The sequence below is a fragment of the Camelus dromedarius genome, chromosome 7 (genome assembly GCF_036321535.1).
Source record: "Camelus dromedarius isolate mCamDro1 chromosome 7, mCamDro1.pat, whole genome shotgun sequence".
Taxonomy (NCBI): domain Eukaryota; kingdom Metazoa; phylum Chordata; class Mammalia; order Artiodactyla; family Camelidae; genus Camelus; species Camelus dromedarius.
This window is the reverse complement of record NC_087442.1, coordinates 57,769,494-57,792,998: the sequence shown is the minus strand read 5'-3', so window position 1 is coordinate 57,792,998 and position 23,505 is coordinate 57,769,494. Positions and strand designations below refer to the sequence as shown.

The 23,505-nt window shown below is 32.4% G+C and overlaps 1 protein-coding gene across 3 annotated transcripts in view; it reads left to right on the top strand.

Moving 5' to 3' along the window:
- GLCCI1 (glucocorticoid induced 1) overlaps positions 1 to 23,505 on the top strand; it is an 84,752-nt gene that overhangs the window by 22,308 nt on the left and 38,939 nt on the right. For all 3 annotated transcript variants that reach the window (XM_064487547.1, XM_010979619.3, XM_064487548.1), the window contains exons 2-3: positions 6,536 to 6,687; positions 23,246 to 23,332. In XM_064487547.1, coding sequence (XP_064343617.1) covers positions 6,536 to 6,687; positions 23,246 to 23,332 — 239 coding nt within the window. The remainder of the gene's footprint in view (positions 1 to 6,535; positions 6,688 to 23,245; positions 23,333 to 23,505) is intronic.

Genomic DNA, 23,505 nt, shown 5'->3' with positions numbered 1-23,505 from the left:
ACATTGTTCTAATCAATACTGGGTAATTTAAGGCATACATATACACACATATGCATTATGGGACTTAATGGCTGTTTCTTCTTGAATATAACTATTAAACGATATAAAGGTTCTACACACTTTTGGAACTGAAATTCAAGACAAAATGTCATTATGTATGTGTATTTTGATATTGTTGGCTAGCATTGTTAATGTGATATTTTAATGTAAAAACTGGTTGTTAAATATGAGTCTATGTAGGAAAATTGATATTAGTTATCCTCAGCATTTTGCTGAATTGTATGGTTCGAGAATTCTTTACATTTGTAATCAGTGATGGATTTTGAATAAAGTGAGAAGCAGCTCATCCTTTTGGGGAGGGTAATTAAATTTATTTATTTATTTATTTTAAATGGAGGTACAGGGGATTGAACCCAGGGCCTCATGCATGCTAGGCACACACTCTACCACTGAGCTATACCCTCCCCACTGAAGATCAGTTCATTCTTGGTGGTGGTATTACCACAGCTAAGTTTCATGGAGTTATAGTCCTTACATGGTAGTTTAAGAAATAGTAGCTCTTTTTCAAAGGTTTAAATAAATCATTATTTAAATGCTTTCTTTAAGTTTAGATGTACTTTTCTTGTATAATCAATGTTGATGGAAAGCTTTGGCTAATAATTATTAATTGAGAGCTAAACACAGAGAATCAACAATTTTTTATTTGTTTATGCAGACTAAACGTAGAATAAAAAAGATTGGAGTGTGTCAAAGTCCAAATAAAGAATGTGAGCACTTTTTTTATTAGGCATGTTGATTTACATTCTGTGTGGCTACTTTATGGCACTCAAAAATACTGCATCCTCTTTACCACTTGGTAAGGTTGGTTTGGAAGGTGTAGTGGCTTGTTTTATACTACTCTGTAGCTAAAATTCTTAAAGTTTCTAATATTCAATAACTTTTTTCTAACTTGTGGAATTCCACATAACTTTAAAAAATTTTCACTGCAGATTAGCTTAAGACATCAGATTTCTAAACTCACTAACCAGTCAGTCTTCAGTCATTGCTCCTAAAGTAAAAATTGTTGGGAGCAGATTAATTAATTTAACATCATATTATAGTGCTCTGGCAGTTAGATATTAAGCATTTTTTGCCTGTTTAGAACAAAGCCTGGTTTGCCATTCAGATTCAGAGTTATCTAATATAGCTTCTTGTTTTTAAACCCTTTTACTGTTATCACTTTAAAGTTAAATTTCCACTTGGCTATTAGAAACAGGAATTATTCTGTGTAGTCCTCAGTAGGTACCCCAGAGGAGTCCCAGGCCTACCACCTGCTGCTGCCATGTGGCCCTCTGTTCAGGAAGGGGAAGAAGAGAGGGAAAGTCCAACCTGTAGGTTAATGTAATGAAGAAACCTTTTTACAGAATGCTGTGTGAGCAGTCATTTTCTGGTCCTACCAATGATGATAGTACTGGAAATAGATGTGATTTTTTCCTATTATATTTTATTGCTGAATTTAATTATTCTGTATTTTCCCTTCAAATGTTTAAGTAGGAGATGTTAGCAACAGGAATACAAGTGGCTTGGCACTCGTACCTCTTGAAAGTTCCCCTTCATGTAGCTGGAGTACATCATTCTAGCTATCTGCTGCCTGATTTATTTTTTGCCTCCCTATCCTTCATTGGTGTGTATATGCCATAATATACTGCTTTATATTGTAGTTTAATTATACATATCATATCTTCCCTAACCAGAACGTAAATTCCTTGAGGAGAGTCTGAAACTTACTTTGTAATTCCCTTTGGTACATTGAAAAGTGCTTTCCTTTCCATATAGTAGACACTCAGTAAGTTTTATTTAATAATAGTAATTACTTGGTTTCACCATATATGAAGTTACTATTTTCCTGATGCCTTTTTAGCTTAAGTAACGATAATAAGTATTTATTTAATTGATTTTCTTTGATACTTCAGAATATTTACTTTATTTCAGCAATTTTATTGCTAATTTTAATTTTTTATTAAATTTTATTGTTTTTTAAGCTCTGGTAAATTAATTCAAAGTTTGTTTGACAATACTAATATGTTTCTAGCTGATAAGGTGTCCTCTTGTTTGATCTGTTTGAATTGAGGTAATTATGTAATAATTAGTAGAGAAATATTGTGATCACTCAATTCAAAACTAAATAATGTAGTCTAATCACAACTGTAATCATGAAATAAGAAACAATTTATTGTGTTGAATATATAAATATATAAATAATATAAATAGAGTAGCTCCCCTTATCCACAGGGGGATATGTTTCAAGATCTCCAGTTGGATGCCTGAACCTGTGGATAGTACCATATCCTATATATCCTATTTTTCTCCTATATATACATACCTATGATGAAATTTAATTTATAAATTAGGTACAGTAAGAGATTAACAACAATAACTAATAATAAAGTAGAACAATTATAAGAATATATTATAATAAAAATTTTGTTGAGCATGGTCTTTCTCTCAAAATATTTTATGTAAATTTAATGCCTTTTCCATCTCATCACTTACCACACTGTGGCTGTAACTTTCGCAGTTTGAGGTGTGACAGCAAAACCAGCATGGATCTCTTTTTCCTTCTTCACAATTTTATGGATGGAAGATTTGTTCTTACCATAGATCTTAGCAGCTTGAGTTTTAAGGTTTTTTTCTTCTTTTTATTAAGTTGAGAACTTTCACCTTTTCACATAAAAGGAGCACCTTACAGCTTCTCTTTGTCATATCCTGACTGCAAGCATCACTAGTCTTGCGCTTTGGGCCATTATTAAGTAAAACAGTTGTTACTTAAACACAAGCACTGTGATACCAAGACAGTCAATCTAATGACTGAGATGGCTACTAAGTTACTAAAACAGGTGGGGTATCCTTCACACAGGGATGAGTCACATCCTGAGCTGGACAGTGCTCATCACCCTGCTCAGAACAGTGCACAATTTGAAACTTATGAATTGTTTATTTCTGAAATTTTCCACTTAATATTTTTAAAACGCGACTGACTGTGAAAAGTGAAACTGAGGATAAGAGGGGTTAATGTATAATGCAAAACCAAAGTTGATTTTCCTTATTGCACTAAATTGTAAAACCTGAATTGGTAAGCAATAATAGCACAAGTAAAATAAATAAAGATTTGGGAGAATCAAGGCTTAGATGTTGAAGCAGTTAAAAAACTAACTTATTGCCATGATAGTTTGGATAACAGGAACAAGTCATCTTGTTAAAATAGAATTGCACTGTTTATGATAAATCTTTTGATAAATGTAAGGCCCTATTGATATTTGATAAGTAAGGTTATTATGGCTAATCATATCTTGGCAGAGTACTATCCTGGCCCATTTTTAAACCTATTCTGAATTTTTACCCTTCAAATAATTTACATGGAAATTATTAACAACTATATATCCTTGAAATTTTCCTTGTATAAGTAACGGTGAAAATCTTTCTTTTAAGTGTATGTTTGAAATACAATATTTCAAGTATATTTGCTTCATATACTATAATTTTTAAAAAATCATTACTGGTAGAGTGAATTTTATACTTATAATGGGATGTGGATACCATGTGGTCCTAACTTGTTCATTCTTTTTAAGGGAGATTTTTTTGTTTGTTTTTTGGTATTGGTAATGTATAATGCTTGTCTACACATTCTTAGCACAATTAAGCAATGGGGTTGTATCATAGAATTAGACAAAGCCAACTGGCCAATCTATAGGTTGAATTTAGCACCCAGTTTCAGGTCCCTTATCCCAGTAGTCTTTACACTGAAATGAGTAAGGCACCCACTGAGATAAAGGGAGAAAATGTAACTTCCATTTTTTTCATACATACATATTTTAATTTTTATGTCATACATACAAATTTATATTTTGTCTGTTTGTAATATATAAATAACATGTTAGTAATATATATCTCACTTATAAATAACTAGAAATGTTGCTTCATGCCTACATATTTACCAATAGGAGTACTCAGTGAAAATAACTTGAAGACAGCAGTTCTGACAAAGTAGCTAATCATAGAGAGTGGACACTAAGGGGAAAAATGAGATCTTTTGAAAGTGATAGGCAAAGGTCCAGTGATTAAAAACATAATAAAAGTTAGTAAATACAGACTAGAATATCCATAGTATATAGATCAGAGGGTTTGTTTATAGATTTTTTCATATACTTATTATAAAACAGTAAAACAAACAGAAAGCATGTAGCAAGGAAGTACTACAAGAGGAAGAAAAAAGTTACATAGCAAGTTAAATCAAATTTGTGATAACAATAAATATAAGTGGGATAAACATTTTTTACATGAAAAAAGCTTACTATAAAGTTTGTTTCAAAAAGCCTAACTATGTATATAGTACAAGAGTCACACCTAAACAAAATGAAAGAAATTGAAAATGAGAAAGTAGGCGTGCAAGGTAAATTATAATAGAAAGCATAAGGGAGTCATAATGTTCAATTTGACAGAGTTTAAAAGTAAAAAGTAAGAAGTGGAACAGATTATAATGGTGAAGCATATAAACTATAATGATGATTTCATGGATTAATATGTACCACATTATACAGAACTAAAAATGATAAAAATTATAAGAAGTAAAGAGAATTGTTAGATCTTAACAGTAGTTTAGAAATTATAGAGTGCTTTTCTAAACCTGTGACAGATCAAGCTGATAATTATATTATTACTATATTCTGGATTTTAGTTAATGTACAAGACAAGAGGTATCTATTCTGAAACAGAAAATACATCTTCTTCATGACTCATGAGATATTTATAAAAATTGACCAAGTTTTTGGTCACAAAGAAAATTTCAGGTATTCCAAAGAGTAGAAATAGGTTATCCTAGAATTCCTGCCTATGGCAAAATAAAGTTAGAGTTAAGTGATAAAAATAAGGGGGAAATTTGCTAATTTTCAGATCTTCTTTGATCTTGGGTCAAAGAAGTAGTACTCAAAACTGCAGTTGTAAGATACATTTGGCCCTCTGGCCCTCTGTATCCATGGACGTGGAACCAGTGTGGGTGGAGGGCCAACTGTAAGGGACTTAAGCATCCTAGGATTTTGGTATCTGCGAAGGTCCTGGAACCAGTCCCCCAAGAACTGAGGATGACTGTATGTAAATAATATGATACTTCACAGTACACTGCATTCTCTTTTGTTTTCTGATTAAAAAAAAAAAAAACAACTAATTTTGTATTCTGGTTTCAGAAGGATAGTTGACAGATTCAATAACAAATGTTTCTTGACCCTCTGTAATGTGTAAGGCATTTTGTTCGATGTGATACATAACTCTGAATAAGAATTTGAGCCCTGGAGCTTGTAATCCACTGGATTTTATTATAGAATGCACATTATTAGTTAACTATTTGAGATGCATATATGAAAAATCCTTTACAGTCTCTTTGTAAAGAAACTATAGAGTTCAGTATGATCACTTTAATTTTCACCAGAGATACCTGTGGTACCCATACGGAGAGGAGAAGTAGGTTTGCTATAGTGGGTTGACTGCACCATGTAGTGTCTGGAGATCTTGGTTCCTTTTTACCTCTGTCACCTGTTAGCTGTTCTTTTTCATTGGATAATTTAATTTTATCCCTCTGGGCCTCAAATTCTTCATAAATAAGGAAGCTGAATTAAAATATAAGGTTCTTTATACATATTATTTTTGTGTAGCTGTGAATAAATTCATTAAATGAATATCGAGCATCATCTCCTTTTCAGTCTTTAGGGACCAAATAAATTTATGCTGTGGTCAGAGAGAGAGACAAAGTTAGGGCTCCATGAAGGTGGAAGAGAGTGTGCATATCTTAAAGAAGGACAGAAATGCAGAAGAGAAGGGCATTAGGAAAGGTTTCACAGAGCCATCGTGACCCCTGAACTGGTCTTAAGAGTTTTTGTCAAGTGAACAAGGAAGGAGAAAGTTCTAGGTGCAGGAAATAATAAAATGTATAGAGGTGGAGAAATGAGTGTTTTACATTTAGGAAACTGAAGTTAGTTTGTATGACACTTAGTAGTTAGCTTGGGTTTATGGAGGAGTAGCAAGACATTGAATATTGAGGTATATGGGAGCCAAATTGAGAAGAACAGTAGACTTTAAGTTAAAGAGTGAATAAAGATGGAAATTATTTTTAGCAGTTGGGGGGAGGTGGCACTGTAATGTTTAATTTAGGTGGATTCAGAGATAGCAGTTAGGAAGCTGGAGTCCAGCTGAGACATGATGGGGTCTTAATTAAAGTAATGGCAGTAGAGATGATAGATAGATTTTAAAATAGGACTCTAAAGTGAATGAGCTTCATAGGGTCTGTGACAGCCCTGGGAGTGTATGCAGAATTTAATATGTGAATCTATTTTCCGTTGGAGAGGGCCTGTAAATTTCATCAGATTATATAAGTGGGCTATTAGGGTAAATATAACCTGTAGGGAAAATTGACAGGGCGACATCCTACAAACTGTAAAAGTTAAATAATTTTAAATTTTACTTAATTCATTAGTGACTAATCTAATCTTTTTTTCACTCTTTATAGTGGACAGGCCAAAATCTCAGCAAGTTCGAACCTCTAGTACAATAAGGCGAACCTCTTCTTTGGATACGATAACAGGACCTTATCTCACAGGACAGTGGCCACGGGACCCTCATGTTCATTACCCTTCATGCATGAAAGATAAAGCTACTCAGGTAAAATAAGCAAATCAAGATCAGTTTTATTACTCTGTAGTTCTGTTTTGATTGTAGTAAAGAAAATGTAACTTAATCAGATTTTCCTAAATTTTAAATACTTTCAACCAAAGAAAAAAGACATTTCTTTTAATAAGCTTTAGACTAATTCGTTTTTGTCATCTAGGTTTCAGAAGTTTTTAAATTGTTTAATACTATTTAATAAATAGCATATTAGTCTATATTACGTGGGTTTTGAGACTTGTTTTCCAACAGAAATTAATATGATGACTTAGTAACTATATTAGAAAATACAAGCATATCTTGTTTTATCGTGCTTCACTTTATTACACTTCGCATATAATGCATTTTTTTACAAATCAAAGGTTTATGACTACCTTGCATTGGGCAAGTCTACCAGAGCCATTTTTCCAACAGCATTTGCTCACTTCATGTCTCTGTCACACTTTTGTCACTATTTCAAACTTTTTAATTATTGTAATATTTGTTATGGTGACCTGTGATTAGTGATCTTTGATGTTACTATTGTAAAAAAGATTATGACTTGCTAAAGGCTCAGATGATGGTTAGCATTTTTTAGCAATAAAGTTATTTTTTATTAAGGTATGTACATTGTTTTTTAAAAGATATAATACTATTGAACACTCAATAGACTATAGTAATAGTACAAACATAAATTTTATATGCACTGGGAAACCAAAAAACATTGTGGTTTGTTTTATTACAATATTCACTTTATTTTGGTGGTCTAGAACTGAATCTGCAATATCTTCAAGACAGGCCAGTATAAGTAATTTTTGAGGAAAAATTTGCACAATTCCTGGAAATAATTTACAAAGTATTAACATGTGCCTAAAGAAATTTATGTTAAAAGATTTTTTGTTTTTTCTATTTACAGCCAAAACTAAAATCCTTAAGAGAGAAATAGAAAATTTACTGTTTCCCTATTTGTGGAAGGTTCCCCAAGCCTTTGTGTTGAAAATCTTTTCCTTTTATGTCAGAAAAAAATCTGAAAACATCTTAATTTATGTTTTCTGAATTCTTGACCTTACTTTTTTATTGTAAATTTATTTATTTATTTATAATTAATGGCTTCTTTTTATTTTTTATTTTATATATATTTGTTATTGACCTTATCTTTATAATACTAGTCAATCAGCATTATGAAGAATTGGCTTTAAAGAACTTAGAGCATAGTTAAGATGATAAGATGTAAATTTAAGGAAATTGGTAATAGAATAGAGTATAATTAGGTGTTATATGAATGGAGCATTTACATGTGAGAAATTCAAGAGAATGAGAACATTTTGGGCTTTGTAAGTTAGGGAAATAGAGGATTAGAGTTACATGTCTGAAGGGAAGAGAAAAAGGGGAGAAATTTTGGACATGATCTATGAGAATCTTCTCCAGCTTTGTAATTGTCTCAAGCAAGCTTGAAACTATGAAATTAGCTTCTTTATCATCCATCCTATAAATTTTGTCTTTGTAATATTTTATGTCACCCATCCCACTCTTTTGCTTTCCATTCTTCATTTTGTGAGGGAAAGGAGCAGTTTGATACGGTAGGCATAGGAATTCTCAAGGAGAAATAACTAGCAAAACTTAGAGATGTGGGCCACACTTACAAGTGGTCAGAGATAACCCAAAACTATCTTTCTGGAGGAGTTAAGTTCAAAGGGGTAATAAAGTATAGGTATAGAGTATAAAAAAAGAAGGTCAAGTGATCAAGGACTTAGTTTTTAGAAATGCACACAAGGAAAAGAGAAAAAAACTAATGTATTCAGCTGGTGGCAGTAAGAAGAGAAGGGAGTTGACATTTACTGCCTATGTACCATGTACTTTGTGTTTTTATATCCTGAGTTTCATTTAATTCTCACAAGAATATTGTAAGATTACACAGATGGTAAAGCAGAAACTCAGGAAAGTTAAGTGACTTACTCAGGATCACAAGGCTAGACAGTTTTGGAGCCGGTTTCTAATACAGGTTAATTTGTCAACCAATCTGAACTTTAGTGGTATGGTGCTTTTAGGATAAATGGAATAATGTGTGTTCATGCATGTGTGTATCACCTAGTAGAGTAATTGGCATCATACATAAAAATGGTAGCTATTCTTTTTAGATTAAAAAGAAATCCTGTCTTTTATTGAATATATATGCTTTATGCTGACATTATTCAGAAAGTGTCATCTTATTCATTCTTCACAGAAACTCTGAGAAAGACGAGGAGTCAGAGAAAACAAAAACTAAGAGAAGAACTCAAATAGTTTAGCCTGAGAAGCCAAAGGGAATGTTGTTCTAAGAAAGGAAAAATTGTTAACAGTATCTGGATCTAAAGAGAGGTCATGGAAAATAATGACTGGATTTAGGGATTAGGAGTACATTGTCTTAGAGAGTGTAATATTAATGATATGTTGGAGGAGGAAGCTCAGATATTTGGGAGTTAAGAAGACAGTGATATGGAGATTAAAAAAGGCAATGGGTCAGTTTCTTAACCATGTGTTTCTTTATCTGTGCAATGGGGTTAATGAAAGCTAACTTGTGATAATGTTGCATACTAAATATGATAATATTTGAAAGTGAGTTAATACACATATTAAGTTAGTAGTAGTAGATATAGACAGGCCCATTTATAACATTTGCAGGGTCTGGAGCAAATATAAATGTAAACCTACATACCCCATACGTATTAGTTCAATTAACAAACTATTACATAAAATATATTTTATCCTTTCACTTTGATAAATTAACCTTCATATAGACCTTGATGTCCAGGCTTGAATGAAGAATTCCTGAATTCTTCAGAGTTGCATGCAAGAATGTATCTGCATGGGCCAAGCCCACTCCACCTTCAGAGGCTAAAACTGTATCTCTTCCTAGCCCTCACACCACTCTGTCCTCTGAAGGGTGGCTTTACATGTATGTGTCAACCCCTCAGTCCTCACATTCCTACTCCATGCATACTTCCTCAGGAAGTGAGATCCTAGGAAAAGGTCCTTGCAACCCTGGAAACCAGATCCACTGCTGTTTGAACAAGGAATTCCTGGGTCTAGATTACCCAGAGCAAAATCGATGGCAGAGGCATCAGTGTGTGCATGTCCTTTTGGCCCCACAGTCTCTTCACCCTGTGGGGAGAGGTATGGCTTGGAAGAGGACCAGAGAAATTCCCCCAAAAGCTTGAGGTCCAGGATAGGGGCTTCTTTTGCATGGATCTGCCTGTAGATTGTTTGAGAAACCTGACATTGAAAAGCAAACTATAGGCCTCATTTTACATATGAGACACTGAGGCTTAGGAAAGTTAAGTAATTGTTCATGGTTATATATGAATTTGAAGAATTTGAATCTGGATGTGGCTGATTCCAAACTTTTTGCTTTTTCTCCAGTTTCTCACTGAGTCTCATAGTAATCACTAAAAAATGTAGCTCTTAAACTAGTGTTTGTCTGACAAGCATAAGAAACGGTCTTGCCCCCAGGCATCTATTAGTTTAATTGAAGGTACAAGAGGTAAACGTGTGAGGTGGTTTTTATTGTCACATCCATCCCTCCTGGATTAATTCTTTAACTCTTGGGGAAGGAAGTAGAAATTTTCGTTTATTTAGTGGGAGTTTGTAAAGGGAAAGTGTTACAATCAGCTTGCTACAGATAAATATCTAGGCTGACTGACTTTGGTGGAGGGAATCGCTAGTATTTTCCACCTTTCATATTGCCATATTTCAGCTACATTAATTTTTGAGGGTTAGAAATAAAATTCTTACTGTTTGATATATTTACACTTTGAGCATTTTCAAAAGAAGTAGCATAGTGTTGTGAAACAGATTGTGGGCTTTGGAGACAGATCTTGTGTTCAAATCAAGGCCCAATGTGAAGGAACTTTCTGGGATATTGGAATAGTTGTATATTTTGACAGAGGGTTTGGTTACATGGGTGAATGCATTTATTGGAACTTATGCAAGTATACACTTGTGCATTCTAATGTATAACTTAAACTTAAAAATACAGAACAGAAATATTGAACTCTAATAAGATATATCCTGCTGTGTACAACTTACTTTGAAATGCATAAAAAATAAGATCGATAGATGGATATGTATGTGAGGAAGCAAACAGCAAAATGTTAAACGTAGAATCTAAGTGTTGGCTTTCTGAGTACTCATTGAGCGGTTTTTTTCAACTGTTCTCTATGAATTTATAAAATAAAATGTTGGGGAAAAATCATGGCCCATTGAATTAACTGATGTGTGTTCCAACTTCAGTTTCCCTTTTAATAAATTAAAATTAATAATGCCCAGTTTGCACATACCCATGTTTATTCTGAGAACTAAAAAATATAGCTTCACATTTTTAAGGCCAATGGAGAAATGGATCATTGCCAACTTATTAAAATAATTTGTGTAGCTTAATAGAAAGAAAGACTAAAAACCATTTGTCGAATTTAATGTTACTTTATTATATTAATCTTGCAGAGATAAGCTGTTTAAAGAAAAATTTATTACCAACTCTTAGAATTGAACTTGTAATTAAGGTTACTGTAATCAGACAGTAGCATTTCCTCAGTTTTCACCCCGCTGTCCAAAGTATAAAGCATCATCTATGAACAGATCAAAAATTCTACATGTGAGTGTTTTTAAATGATAAAATAACACATATTCTTTGTAAAATAGTCAAACAACAGAAATAGTATAAAGCGATAATCAAATGTGTTCCCTCTGACTTCCTGGGTATAGTAGTGATTAGGGCTGTTAATAAATATTTGCATTCTCTTTCCTTGGCCCATGATAGGATTATACTTCTCTGCCCACTTGAAGTTAAGTGTGGCCATGAGACTTGCTTTGGAAAGAAGCTTTAAAGAGTTGGTGCACCCAAACTAAACAAGTACACCACAAGAAAGGAAATTACAGGCTAGTATCCTTGATGAACATCGATGCAAAAATCCTCAATGAAATATTAGGAAATTGAATTCAACAATTAGAAGGAGCATACACCATGATCAAGTGGGATTTATTCTAGGGATGCAAGGAGGATTCAACATCTACAGATCAGTCAATGTGATGATACGCTACGTTAATGAAATTAAGGCTAAAAATCATGTGATCATCTCAGTAGATGCAGAAAAAATTCAATATCCATTTAAAATAAAACTCTCAACAAAGTGGGTATAGAGAGAACAATACCTCAACATAATAAAGGCTATATATGATAAACCCACAATTAACATCATACTCAATGATGAAAAACTGAAAGCATTTCCTCTGAGATCAGGAAAAAGACAGGGATGCCCACTTTTATTCAACTTTTATTCAACATAGTATTGAAAGTCTTAGCAAGATTAGGCAAGAAAAATAAGTAAAAGGCATCCAAATTAGAAAGGAGGAAGTAAAATTGTAACTATTTGCAGATGACATGATACTATACAAGGAAAACCCTAAGGATTCCACCAGAAAATTATTAGAACTAATAAATGAATTCAATATAGTTGCAGGATACAAAATCAGGATATAGAAATCTATTGCTTTTTTATACGCTAGTAACAAACTATTGCAGAAATTAAGAAAACAATTCATGTACGTTGGCCTCAAAAAAATAAAATACCTAGGAATAAATTTAACTAGGAAGTGAAAAAACTGTACATTGAAAACTATAAGACATTGATGAAAGAAACTGAAGAAGAAACAATTAAATGGAAAGATACTTCATGCTTATGGACTGGAAGAATTAATATTGCTAAAATGTCCATACTACTGAAAGCCATCTACAGATTCAGTGTAATCCCTATCAAAATTCCAATGGCATTTTCATAGAAAACAAACAATTCTAAAATTTCTGTGGAACCACAGAAGACCCCAAGTAACCAAAACAATCTTGAAAAAGACCAAAGTTGAAGGTATCACACTCCCTAATTTGAAACTATATTACAAATCTGTAGTAATCAAAATAATACAGCCATAAAAGTGTAAACATTGACTAGTGGAACAGAGAGCCAGAAATTAACCCACGTGGTCAATTAATTTATGGCAAAGGAGCCAAGAATATACAACTGGATAAGGACAGTCTCTTCAATAAATGGTGTTGGGAAAACTGGACAACCATATGCAAAAGAATGAATCTGGACCACTATCTTACACCATACCCAAAAATTAACTCAAAATGAATTACAGACTTAAATGGAAGACCTGAAACCATTGAACTCCTGAAAGAAAACATAGGCAGTAACCGTGACATGGGTCTTGGTGATGATTTTTTTTTTTTTGATTTGACACTGAAAACAAAGACGACAAAAGGAGTAATAAGTGGAACTATATCAAACTAAAAATCTTCTATACAGCAAAGGAAACCATCAACAAAATGGAAGGTAACCTACTAAATAGGAGAAAATATTTACAAATTACATATCTGGTAAGGGGTTAATATCCAAGATATATAAGGAATTCATACAACTAAATAGCACAAAAACAAACAATCCAATTAAAAAACAAGCAGAGGATCTGAATAGATATTTTCCAAAGACGTACAGATGGCTGACAGACATGAAAAGATGGTCAGCGTTACTAATCATCAGAGAAATGCAAATCAAAACCACAGTGAGATTACCTCACACCTGTTAGAATGGCTGTTATCAAAAAGACAACGGATAACAAATGTTGGTGAAGCTGTGGAGAAGAGGGAACCCTTGTGCCTCACTGTTGGTGGGAATGTAAATTGGTGCAGCCACTACAGAAAAAATTAAAAATAGAACTATCATATGATATAGCAATTCCACTTCTGGATATTTATCCAAAAAAAATTAAAACACTAGCTCAAAAAGATATTTGTATCCCCATGTTCAATGTGGCATTATTTACAATAGCCAAGACACAGGAACAACCTAAGTGCCCATCATGGATGATCTGGTAAAGAAAATGAATGGAAAGAAAAATTCAACCATAAAAAAGGGAGGAAATCTTGCTATTTGTGACAACATGGGCGGACCTTGAGGGCATTATGCTAAGTAAGTCAGATAAAGACAAATACCGTATCATTTCACTTATGTGTAGAATCTAAAACAAACAAACAGACAAACAAAAACCCATCAAACTCACAGATACAGAGAACAGATTGATGGTTGCCAGGGGTAGGTGGGTGCAGGTTGGAGGTGGGTGGAATGGATGAAGGGGGTCAAAAAGTACAAACTTCCAGTACTAAATTCATGGGGATGTAATGTACAGCATGGCAACTATACTTAATAATGTCATACTGCATATTTGAAAGTTGCTAAGAAAATAGATCTTAAAGTTCTCATCACAAGGCAAAAAACTTTTACTATTACAGGGACCAAATGTTCATTAGACTTACTGTGGTGATCATTTGGCAGTATGTACACTCAAAACTAGTATATGTCATTTATACCTCAGTTTTAAAAAGCTAGTGCAGTCAGTCTGTCAAGAGTAGCATCAAGCATTCATGCTTATTTTACTAATTGTTTTTCTTGTTTTTTTAAATCAAGCGATTATGTGTGAAATGCCATTTCAACTTTGAACTTAATGTTGTTTTGACTCACAACCTATATTTGGTGAAATTCTTTAATAGATTACTTAATAATTGGCCATGATTACATTTCTGGAATAAATACTATTCATGGATTTCTTTTTTTTTTAATATACAGTGGAAGTTGAAGTGTTTAATATTTATTATATTTGTTTGATTATTCAGAAATGAGGTCTGAAAAGTTTTCTCATAATGTAATCCTTAGGTTAGTGTTATACTTGCTTCATAAAAAGACTTCGTAAGATTTCCTTCCTCTCTGCTCTGGCATGATGTAAGTATCATGTCTGTTATCCGTTACGTGGGTCTGAAAGAATCTTCCCTATGAAGCTGACTAGTATGTTTTGGGATTATGGCTCTTTAGTAAAACTCAGTTTCTTCCATGACTCTTGGTCTTGTTTGGTTTCTATTTCTTTTTTTCAGTTTTTTAGTTTTCTTCCTAGAATATAATCCATTTCATCCAGATTTTTAAGTGTGTTTGCAAAGAGTTTCACAAAGTACTTTTTTATTTCATTTTAATTTCTTATATATCTGCAGTTGTTTTTCTGTTCTTGCTTTTAATATTGCATATTTGTGTCTTGAGTGATTACATTTATTAGGTTATATGGTATTTTAAACTTTTTTAAGGTGTTGAATTTATTTTCTTATTTTTCTTTTTCTAGTTCATTGCCCTCTGACTTTGCTCTCTCATTGCCTTTCTTCTGCCTTCCCAGCATGTGTATTATTCTTTTTGTAGATTCTGAAGATGAATGCTTAATTTTTGTATTTGTGCTATTTATGGTTTAGTAATATGTTTTATGCCAAGATTTATCCTCTGAGCTCAGCTTTGGCTAATATATAATGTTTCCATTATTTGTATTTTCAAGATATTATGCAATTTCAGTTTTGATATCCTGTTTAGCATATGAGAGTTTTTTGTTTGTTTCGTTTTTAATTTCTCAATGATTAAAGTTTCTTTTCCTAGTAAAAATTTAATTTCTAGTTTTATTGCATTTTAGTTAAAGTAGTGAATTATAGGTCTTTGGAAACTTCATTGAAATTTTTTTTGTGGCCTAATAGATGGTTTTTTTTTTCTTAATTCTCTGTATTTGAAAATGAGATACAGTCTTTACTTTTAGATACAGAATTCATTACATATTAACTCAGTCTTATTGATTGTATTACTCAGTTTCCATATAGCCTCTTCTATTTATGTTTGTCTGTCATGAGCTGGCAGTTGTTGAGTTCAAATTTCTGTTGATTTGCTTCCAGTGGTCATTGCCGTATGTTTTGATGATAATAAGATGTTTAAAGATTTCTGTCATATTATTCTTACGGTTGGATACTGCTTATTGTTATAGGATACTCAATGTCTTGATTCATGTTTTTTCCCCGAACTTAACTTTTTCAGGATATAAGTTAATATTGTACACTCTTTTCATTGGCAGAGAGCTCTAGTTCGGGAATCAGACTGCTTGGTTTTGCATCTTGGCTCCAGCTTTTTTTTTTTTTAGCTTTGTAATTTTGGGCAAATTACCTCTGTTTCAGTTTCCTCATTTGTTAATGGGATATTATACCTGATAGCATTGTAGTAAGGGTTAAATTGAGTTAATGCATTTGAAATGCTAAGAATAGTGACTGACACAGTAAGTGTCAATAAATAATTGCTATTAATTACTTACTTTTATTCACAGAGCAGGAAAGATAGGTGAATGTTTGGATATTGGCCATGGCACTCTTAATTCACATCTGCAAAGGGGAACTTAAAATAGAAATTTCTTCCTCCTTTCTTCCCGTCTCTGTCTCATGGTGTTTATTTCTTAGTGTTTTTGTCTTCTGTCTTTCTATTCTGATAAATCTTGATTATTGCTGGAAATAATTAGCTTCGAGCCATTTATATTTTTTTAGGGGGGGTCATCTGCTGTATTTCTCCTTGTTAGGGAAAAATGACATGGTGAGCCTGGCAGTTTTTTTTTTTTTTTTTTTTTTTTTTAATGTCTGATGGACAGTGAGATGAGAGTAGCTTTTACTCTGTGTGAATCCTTCTACTTTGATTGCCTATCTAGACCCCTCCGTTGGTATCAGAAAAAGATTTCAGAACTTTTCATTTGCCTCTTGTATCTTTGAAGGGTGAGAGATGGAATAGTTAGATCTTAAATGAAATTCTGCACACTTCTGCTGCCCTTTCTCCAGATGATGTTTTTCTTTGATAGAAATCTTTTTTATATTTATTTTTAAGAAACAGATATGGAATAAGTACTTAGCATTAGACTTTAGCCAACATTCGATAAAGGCAACAACTCTGAACTAAAATATATAAATTCTTAGCTATTGAAATTACATTTATAATACTGTTTCCTTTTCCTCCCTTCATGAAAGGAGCTTGGGTCAGGAGGACGTTAATCAAAGGAGTAGATGATGTACCTCAAATAGTAATGGATATAAAGAGAACTTTCAGTTTTACCACTCTGATCAGAAACTCATTTCCTGACCAAAAGTCATACTTGATACAGCTGTTTGGGTTTCCTGTGCTCTTGTTGAAGAGCTTGCCGTTGAAGTTTAAAAAGCAGCAGTTGTCAGAACAGTTTTGGGCAGTGGTGGGGAAATAGAAGCAACTCAAGATTTGGCCATCTTGGCTTCTTAGACTATATTCTAGGGACCTAAATTGTTTTTATGGAGCTGGTCTGCAATTGGCTGTTGAGTAAATTTATAAAGATTCTTTTCTGTACAGGATCGTCTTTACTATTTCTTGCCACCATTAGCTAACTAAAAGAGGATTGTATAATCCTAGAGTTGAACAGTGCACATGGTAGTATTCATGTTCCTAGTTTAGGGAGTAATATTTTTGGTTGCCAAAGGAAAATACACAGCTGTACTGATGAAAAATTTAAATCCATAGCTAAAATATTTACTATTTTATTCATCAGTTTCAAGTACTCTCTCTAAAATTACCAGAAACTCAAAATTCTACCTACTGATTTTTAATAGGTAATGTATTCATTTGAATCAAAAGTAAAAGGTATGTAGAAAAGAGCTTTCCTCATATTTCTGTTGCCCATATACCCAGTTTTCCTTCCACTACCAGAAACATTAACAGGTAACAAAATAAACCTGTTTCCCTTTATCTCTTCCTTATACCTTTACCCCTAAGCTGTCTCTAGGTAAAGTTGTGAAGTATGTTGTATTTATTTGAAATAATCCTCTTACTCTATCATAAACCTTCTTACTCTGTCACCTTGACCTTTGTTGTCTGGAACATTGGCTCTCAATCTTTTATATCTTAAAATCCATTGGTTTTCTATAAAAAATCCTGTGATAATAATAAACAGTTAGCATTTACTTAGAAAAATATTTGTTAGTGATATTAAGCTTTAAGAACTTAACAATTAGATCATAGTAAGGGTATAGTATGAGACAGCAGCACACCTTTCAAGTTATTAATAACTTTGTTTAAACTTTTGTATAAATGAATGATTAGAATGGGATACATTATATTGGTAGGAACCATTAATATAAACCAAGTGAAAACAGGTTTCTGTGCTGTTGAAATTCTTACAGCTTTGGGGGGATAACACCTTCCTACTGCAATGAGGATTACATAAAATAATCCCTGTTAAGCTTCTACCACAGCATCCAGGACATAGTAAATGTTGATAAATGTTAACTGCCTTTGTATTAGAATCTGCATTATTTTACTGTCAGCATATTTAAACATAATACTGAGTTGAGCGCACATTATTACTACTATCAATAATTGATTATGCAGTTATAAATATTAAGTCTGGATTGGTAGGAAATGGCATAGAAATGATACAGCTAACTCCAGGATATTATAGGGCTCTGAGACTGAACAATTCCTGGTAGGTCAGGACTCATTCAGTCAGAAGTAGCTATTGTTTGCCACTGTGCAGTCTTATAAATAAGAAATGGTACTTCAGATTTACAGGTCCAGCTATGAGAACATGGACTTAAATTGTTATAGAAACTCCTACTCTCTCCCTGCTCTCTCTCCCTGCTCCCTCCCTCACTACTTAGGTATCCCAATGATGATATTCATACCATCATCAGTTGAGCACTATTAGTTTTTATGACTTCAGAATAGTGTGGAAATATTTTTGGCAGATACCTAGTAGTCAACTATGTTGCTGATTTTCTGTCAAGTATGAGAGATTAGAAAACATTAAAAGCTATTAAGAAACAATAAAGGTAATTTATCTCTTAGATAATACAGAGACAGCTATAATCCAGTGCAATTGCTAAATGTATTATTTATTTAAACTTTTTGGAAATACTATTGAAAAAGTAAAATTGCTCTCATTTTTTCACATGTGGAATCAATTTTTTGAAACCCAGCAGCCAAAGCAGATTGTTAATTTAAAAAATTGTAACACTAGAGAATTAGTACATTTTAATGTTATCTAAAAACTAAAAATTAGATCTCATCATTTGATTTTAAATTTATCCCTAGTAGTACTGATAGAACTTGTTGGAATGGGTATTATTAAGTGTAAATACCAATAATAAATTTCAATATTGTTTATACTTTCAATTCCTCATATAACCATCTCCTTTTGGTTAAAGCAGAAACTGGTTATTTGTCAAGAGTCTATTTAAGAAGCCAGAGAATAATATTTCTAATATACAATTTATTTTATGCTACATCTGTAGTTTCTTTGTTAAATGTTCTCACAATGACTTGAGAAACCTGACTGGATAGATTATTAATGTACAGTGCCTTCTAGCCTTTCTTACTGTATTACTCGTCTAGTGCCTCTGTCTGATTTGAAACTTGGCAAGAAAAGCATGACAGAAAATATCAATTATTTTTGAGAAAATACTAACATAACAATGTTTGGGACTTTCGGGTTTGGTAATACATGGGTTTTTTTTTTAATTGAAAAATGAGACTGATTTATAATTGCCTCTGACTTAAATAGTTTTATTGAAATATAATTTATATACTATATAATTCATCTATTTAGAGTGTATAGTTCATGGTTCTTAATATATTCAGAGTTGTACAACCATTGCCACACTCAATTTTAGAACATTTTTCTCACTCCAAAAAGAAGCCACTATGCTGCACCATTAGCAGTCACCCAGTATTTCCCCTCAGTCCCCTTTCTTTCAACCATAGGTACCTGGTAGTCTACTTTCTGCCTCTGTGGATTTGTGTATTCTGAACATTTCATATAAATGAACTCATAGAATTTGTGGCCTTTGCATTCTGCCTTTTTTCACTTAGTGTAGTATTTTTAAGGTTCATCCGTGTATTAGCAGGTATCAGTACTTCATTCCTTTGTATTGCCAAGTAATATTCCATGGTGTGGATAACCACAATTTATTTGAATATTCAGGAGTTAAGTGCTATGAACATCTGCATACAAATTTTTGTGTGACATGTTTTCACTTCACTAGGGATTGCTGGGTCATACAGTAACTCTATGTTTAACTTTTTCAGGAAAACATTTTTATAGATTTTTTTTTCCTTCATGTAATTAAAGTACAGCATGAAAGACATATCCAGGCTGAATTATAACTTCCTGTCAGTATTTTCATTAATAACTTTACACTAATATTTCTGGGTATGTGACATTTCATTTACCTTCAGTTTTCAGTTACTCTAAACACTCAAATATTTCGGTTTTTCTAACATGTCTAACTCTATTCCCATGGCCAGTAATCTACATACAAACACTTGGAACTGTAAGAGAACCCCAACCGCCTAGTTGAAGGAAACCTGCCTAGTGAAAAGTATTTTATTTGGTGTATACTAACATCCTAACTTACACATAACCTGTCTTCCAAAACAGATTTGAGGTTTGTATCTAAAGTTAGGATTTTTATAATTCTATATTGGGCTTTCTCAGAGGAGATACACATCCACACTTACACCAGTTGTGTAACATAGCAATTTTACTTATTTTTAAAAAGTCCTGTTTCTAATTTCAAAACAGTATTCATTGTAGATTTGGAAAATAACAAAAATCACAAAATACTTTGTTTATATTTCTTATATCTAGACAGCCATTTTTTTAACATTCTGACATATATCCTCTTACATTTTGATTATTTACATTTAAAAAATAAATAAAAATTTAAAAATTACAAACCAGATGATATTGCAGGTAGTGTTTTGTAACCTCTTAATAATTCGTAACATTTTCTCATGTCATTAAGTATTCCTAAACATGATTTTAAGTCTTTTTTTTAATCTTGATTTTTTTTTCTTGTTCAGCTGAAAAAGCAGGATTTACTATAGATTATTTAGAATTCCCACCACTATTTATATTTTGAAGTATCTCTTTCAAGTCTTTTTGTTTTTGTGGGTATTTGCTCACTAAAGTGGGATTGTAGTACATGCAGTGGTTTTTTGTATTATAAGAATCTGCCGCAATTTTTCATCTCCCTTTTGATAGACACTTATTTCCAATGCTTTTTTTTGGGGGTGTATATCTCATGTTAATTCTTGGAAATAGAATTACTATGAATATTCTTAAGGTTTTGTGTACATCAAATTAACATTTCTTACAGAGTAAGGCAAGTGATTTTATTTTATCATGTCTAGCACAGATGCAGTAGTTGATTTCTTTGGTATTTCCTGTTTTTAAAAATTGTAATCCAGAGATTTACCACCAACACCCTCCCTCCAACCTCACCTTGAGATCTGGAAACAGAAATACAGCTTCTTAACTTTTCTGAATAAGTTCCCTGGTTAATAATCTAGAAAATCACAAACCATTGTTTCACAGATTTTCATTCAGTTGTGTGTTGAACACTTTTGAGGCCTAAATAAACATGGAATGTATACATTTTACTAAAATCCTAAGGCATATGTTAGTCTTTGCTGGAGACTACTATATAATGTTCCTTGGTAAAGAAAAATTTCTCCCCAACAATATAAATTTCTACATGGCTTCAAACAGTATTTCCATTAGCTGGAGTGGGTATACGGTCAGCTTGTTAAAACAAAGATTGCTGAGCTTTATCTAAGAATTCCAGATGTAATAATTTTGTGATTGAGCCTGAGAATTTGTATTTCTATTATGTTCCCAGATGCAGCTGATGCTGCTCATCCGGAGACCACACTTTGAAAGTGATCGGACAGAATGAGCACACAACTGAGTATATAGCTGGAGTGTGATGAAAAAAATTTGAGTAACTGCTCCTATCACTGAATTCCTAAGCTTTTTTCAGCTGAACCCTTCCTTTTCTACACTCCTTGTTAACTAGTGAAGAGACTATTTATATTTATATCTGGTTATGAAACTATATGTACTGTTACCAGAAAAGCAAATCATAATGGTAGAATCACAGTCATTTTGTGCTCTTTTAATGCTTCTTCAGGACAGACTTTCCAAAATGATCTTTTAAGTGAAAATTTTTTTAAAAGTTTAAAAAATTTTATTAGTCAAAAGAAAACCAAATCTTTAAAGGATATACTTATAAATAATGAAGGGTTTGTCATTATCTATTTTAAAACTTTTCTATAATTTAAAATCAGTCTATAATCATAATTATTAATTTAAGTATCATTGATTTTTCAAGTAATTCCATTTCAGTTCTAGCCAGGTTTATCAGTACTTTAATACTAAGGATTATCTACTTACGTACTCTAAAACAATTAGCAGTCAATAATCATATTTCCATAATGGCGTATAAGCTACAATAAATTTCATGGCCAAGGGTGAACTGTACAAAAAATAGATTTTCACTCGGATTTAAGTACATCTTAAATAAGACTAAGAGAATTTTGTGAAGTAATTGATTTTTTTGTGGATTTTTTGAAGTGACTTTAGGCTCTTCAGTATTGAAAAAGAGTATTTTCCTGCTAGGAGTTAGTCTGACTTGGCTTGAAATTGATAAAGCAGGAAAGCATATTTGCCTTTGCTAATTTGTGAATAAGTCTATAAGTAACAAAAGTACTCATTATTCATATCTGAGAAAGGACTCTTACCCAAACTATACAAATAACACTTAAAATTCAGCTATAAGAAAACAAAACAACCTGATTTAAAAATTGGACAAAAGACCTTAACAGACACCTCACTAAAGAAGATACACACATTGCAAACAAGCATATGAAAAGATGTTCCACATTATATGTCATCAGGGAAATGCCAATTAAAACAAAAAGATACCACTACACACCTATTAGAATGGCCAAAATCCAGTATGTAATAAAAAATAATTTTTAAAGCCAGATATATTTGTATTTATATATGATAATCATTACCCTTTGTCTGTCTTTAAATAGTGGTTTTTACTTTCCCTAAGTTTCATTACACTAAGAGTCTTCTCTTATATTAAGGATGATATTTTAATATTTTTTGATTTTTAAAACAACTACTAAATGGTCTTAATACTTGGCATATAGTGTTTTGTGATATATTTGGCTGCATATTTAATTGAAAATGAGGTTTTGGGTAAAAATTCTGTTTTCTGACATGTAGCTCAGTTTTTTCTTTAAGATTTGTTGCTTTAAATTATAGTCAGTTTATTTAGCTTAATATTTTTCTAGTTTTATAATAACTTACTTCATATTTTTATATAAAGATGCTTGGTGTTTTTTAAAAAAGGATACTATTGCTTGACACTCTCTTTCCTGAGTATTGAAAGTGGTACATTCATCCCTCTAGCTGGGTATTCGACATGTAGGTCATCTGTAATCCCACTGCTTCTGAGCTCATTCTGTTAATCTTACTTCTGTCTATTTTATTTAGTAAAAATACCATTTCACAATTAGTTTGGTGAATCTCTTTAAAAACACAAATATGCATATTTTCACAGTTCTCTTTCAATTTGATAACTTTCAGTTATTAATGTTGATGTGAAAAACCAAATGTTTTGAGTAACATTACTCAGAGACATCTAATATTGATCATATCTAATTCAGAATAAAACAAAATGTTTTAAACATTTCACAGGGTCATGAAAGTCTTAGCATTTAAGAGATTTTAGTATTTACTCTAGCCCTTTAACTGGTATGTGCTAAGATTCTGAAATATGTTTAAGTTGCTGTGAGATTGAGTAGAGACAAATTTACTTATTTTTCTTTTAAAGACGCCTAGCTGTTGGGCAGAAGAAGGAGCAGAAAAGAGATCACATCAGCGTTCTGCATCATGGGGGAGTGCTGATCAACTAAAAGAGGTAAGTTACTTCTGTCTTCAGTCTATAACCTTCTTGGTTCTAGCAAATTATCTTAACTGTTTCCTGAATATAACGGTACTTCCTGTATTTGTGATAACCTTACCTCTTTCAGAGTTTAAGGGTTGCCTTCCACGTTTTGGTGAACAATTCGGATTTTACATTATTTGTGCCCT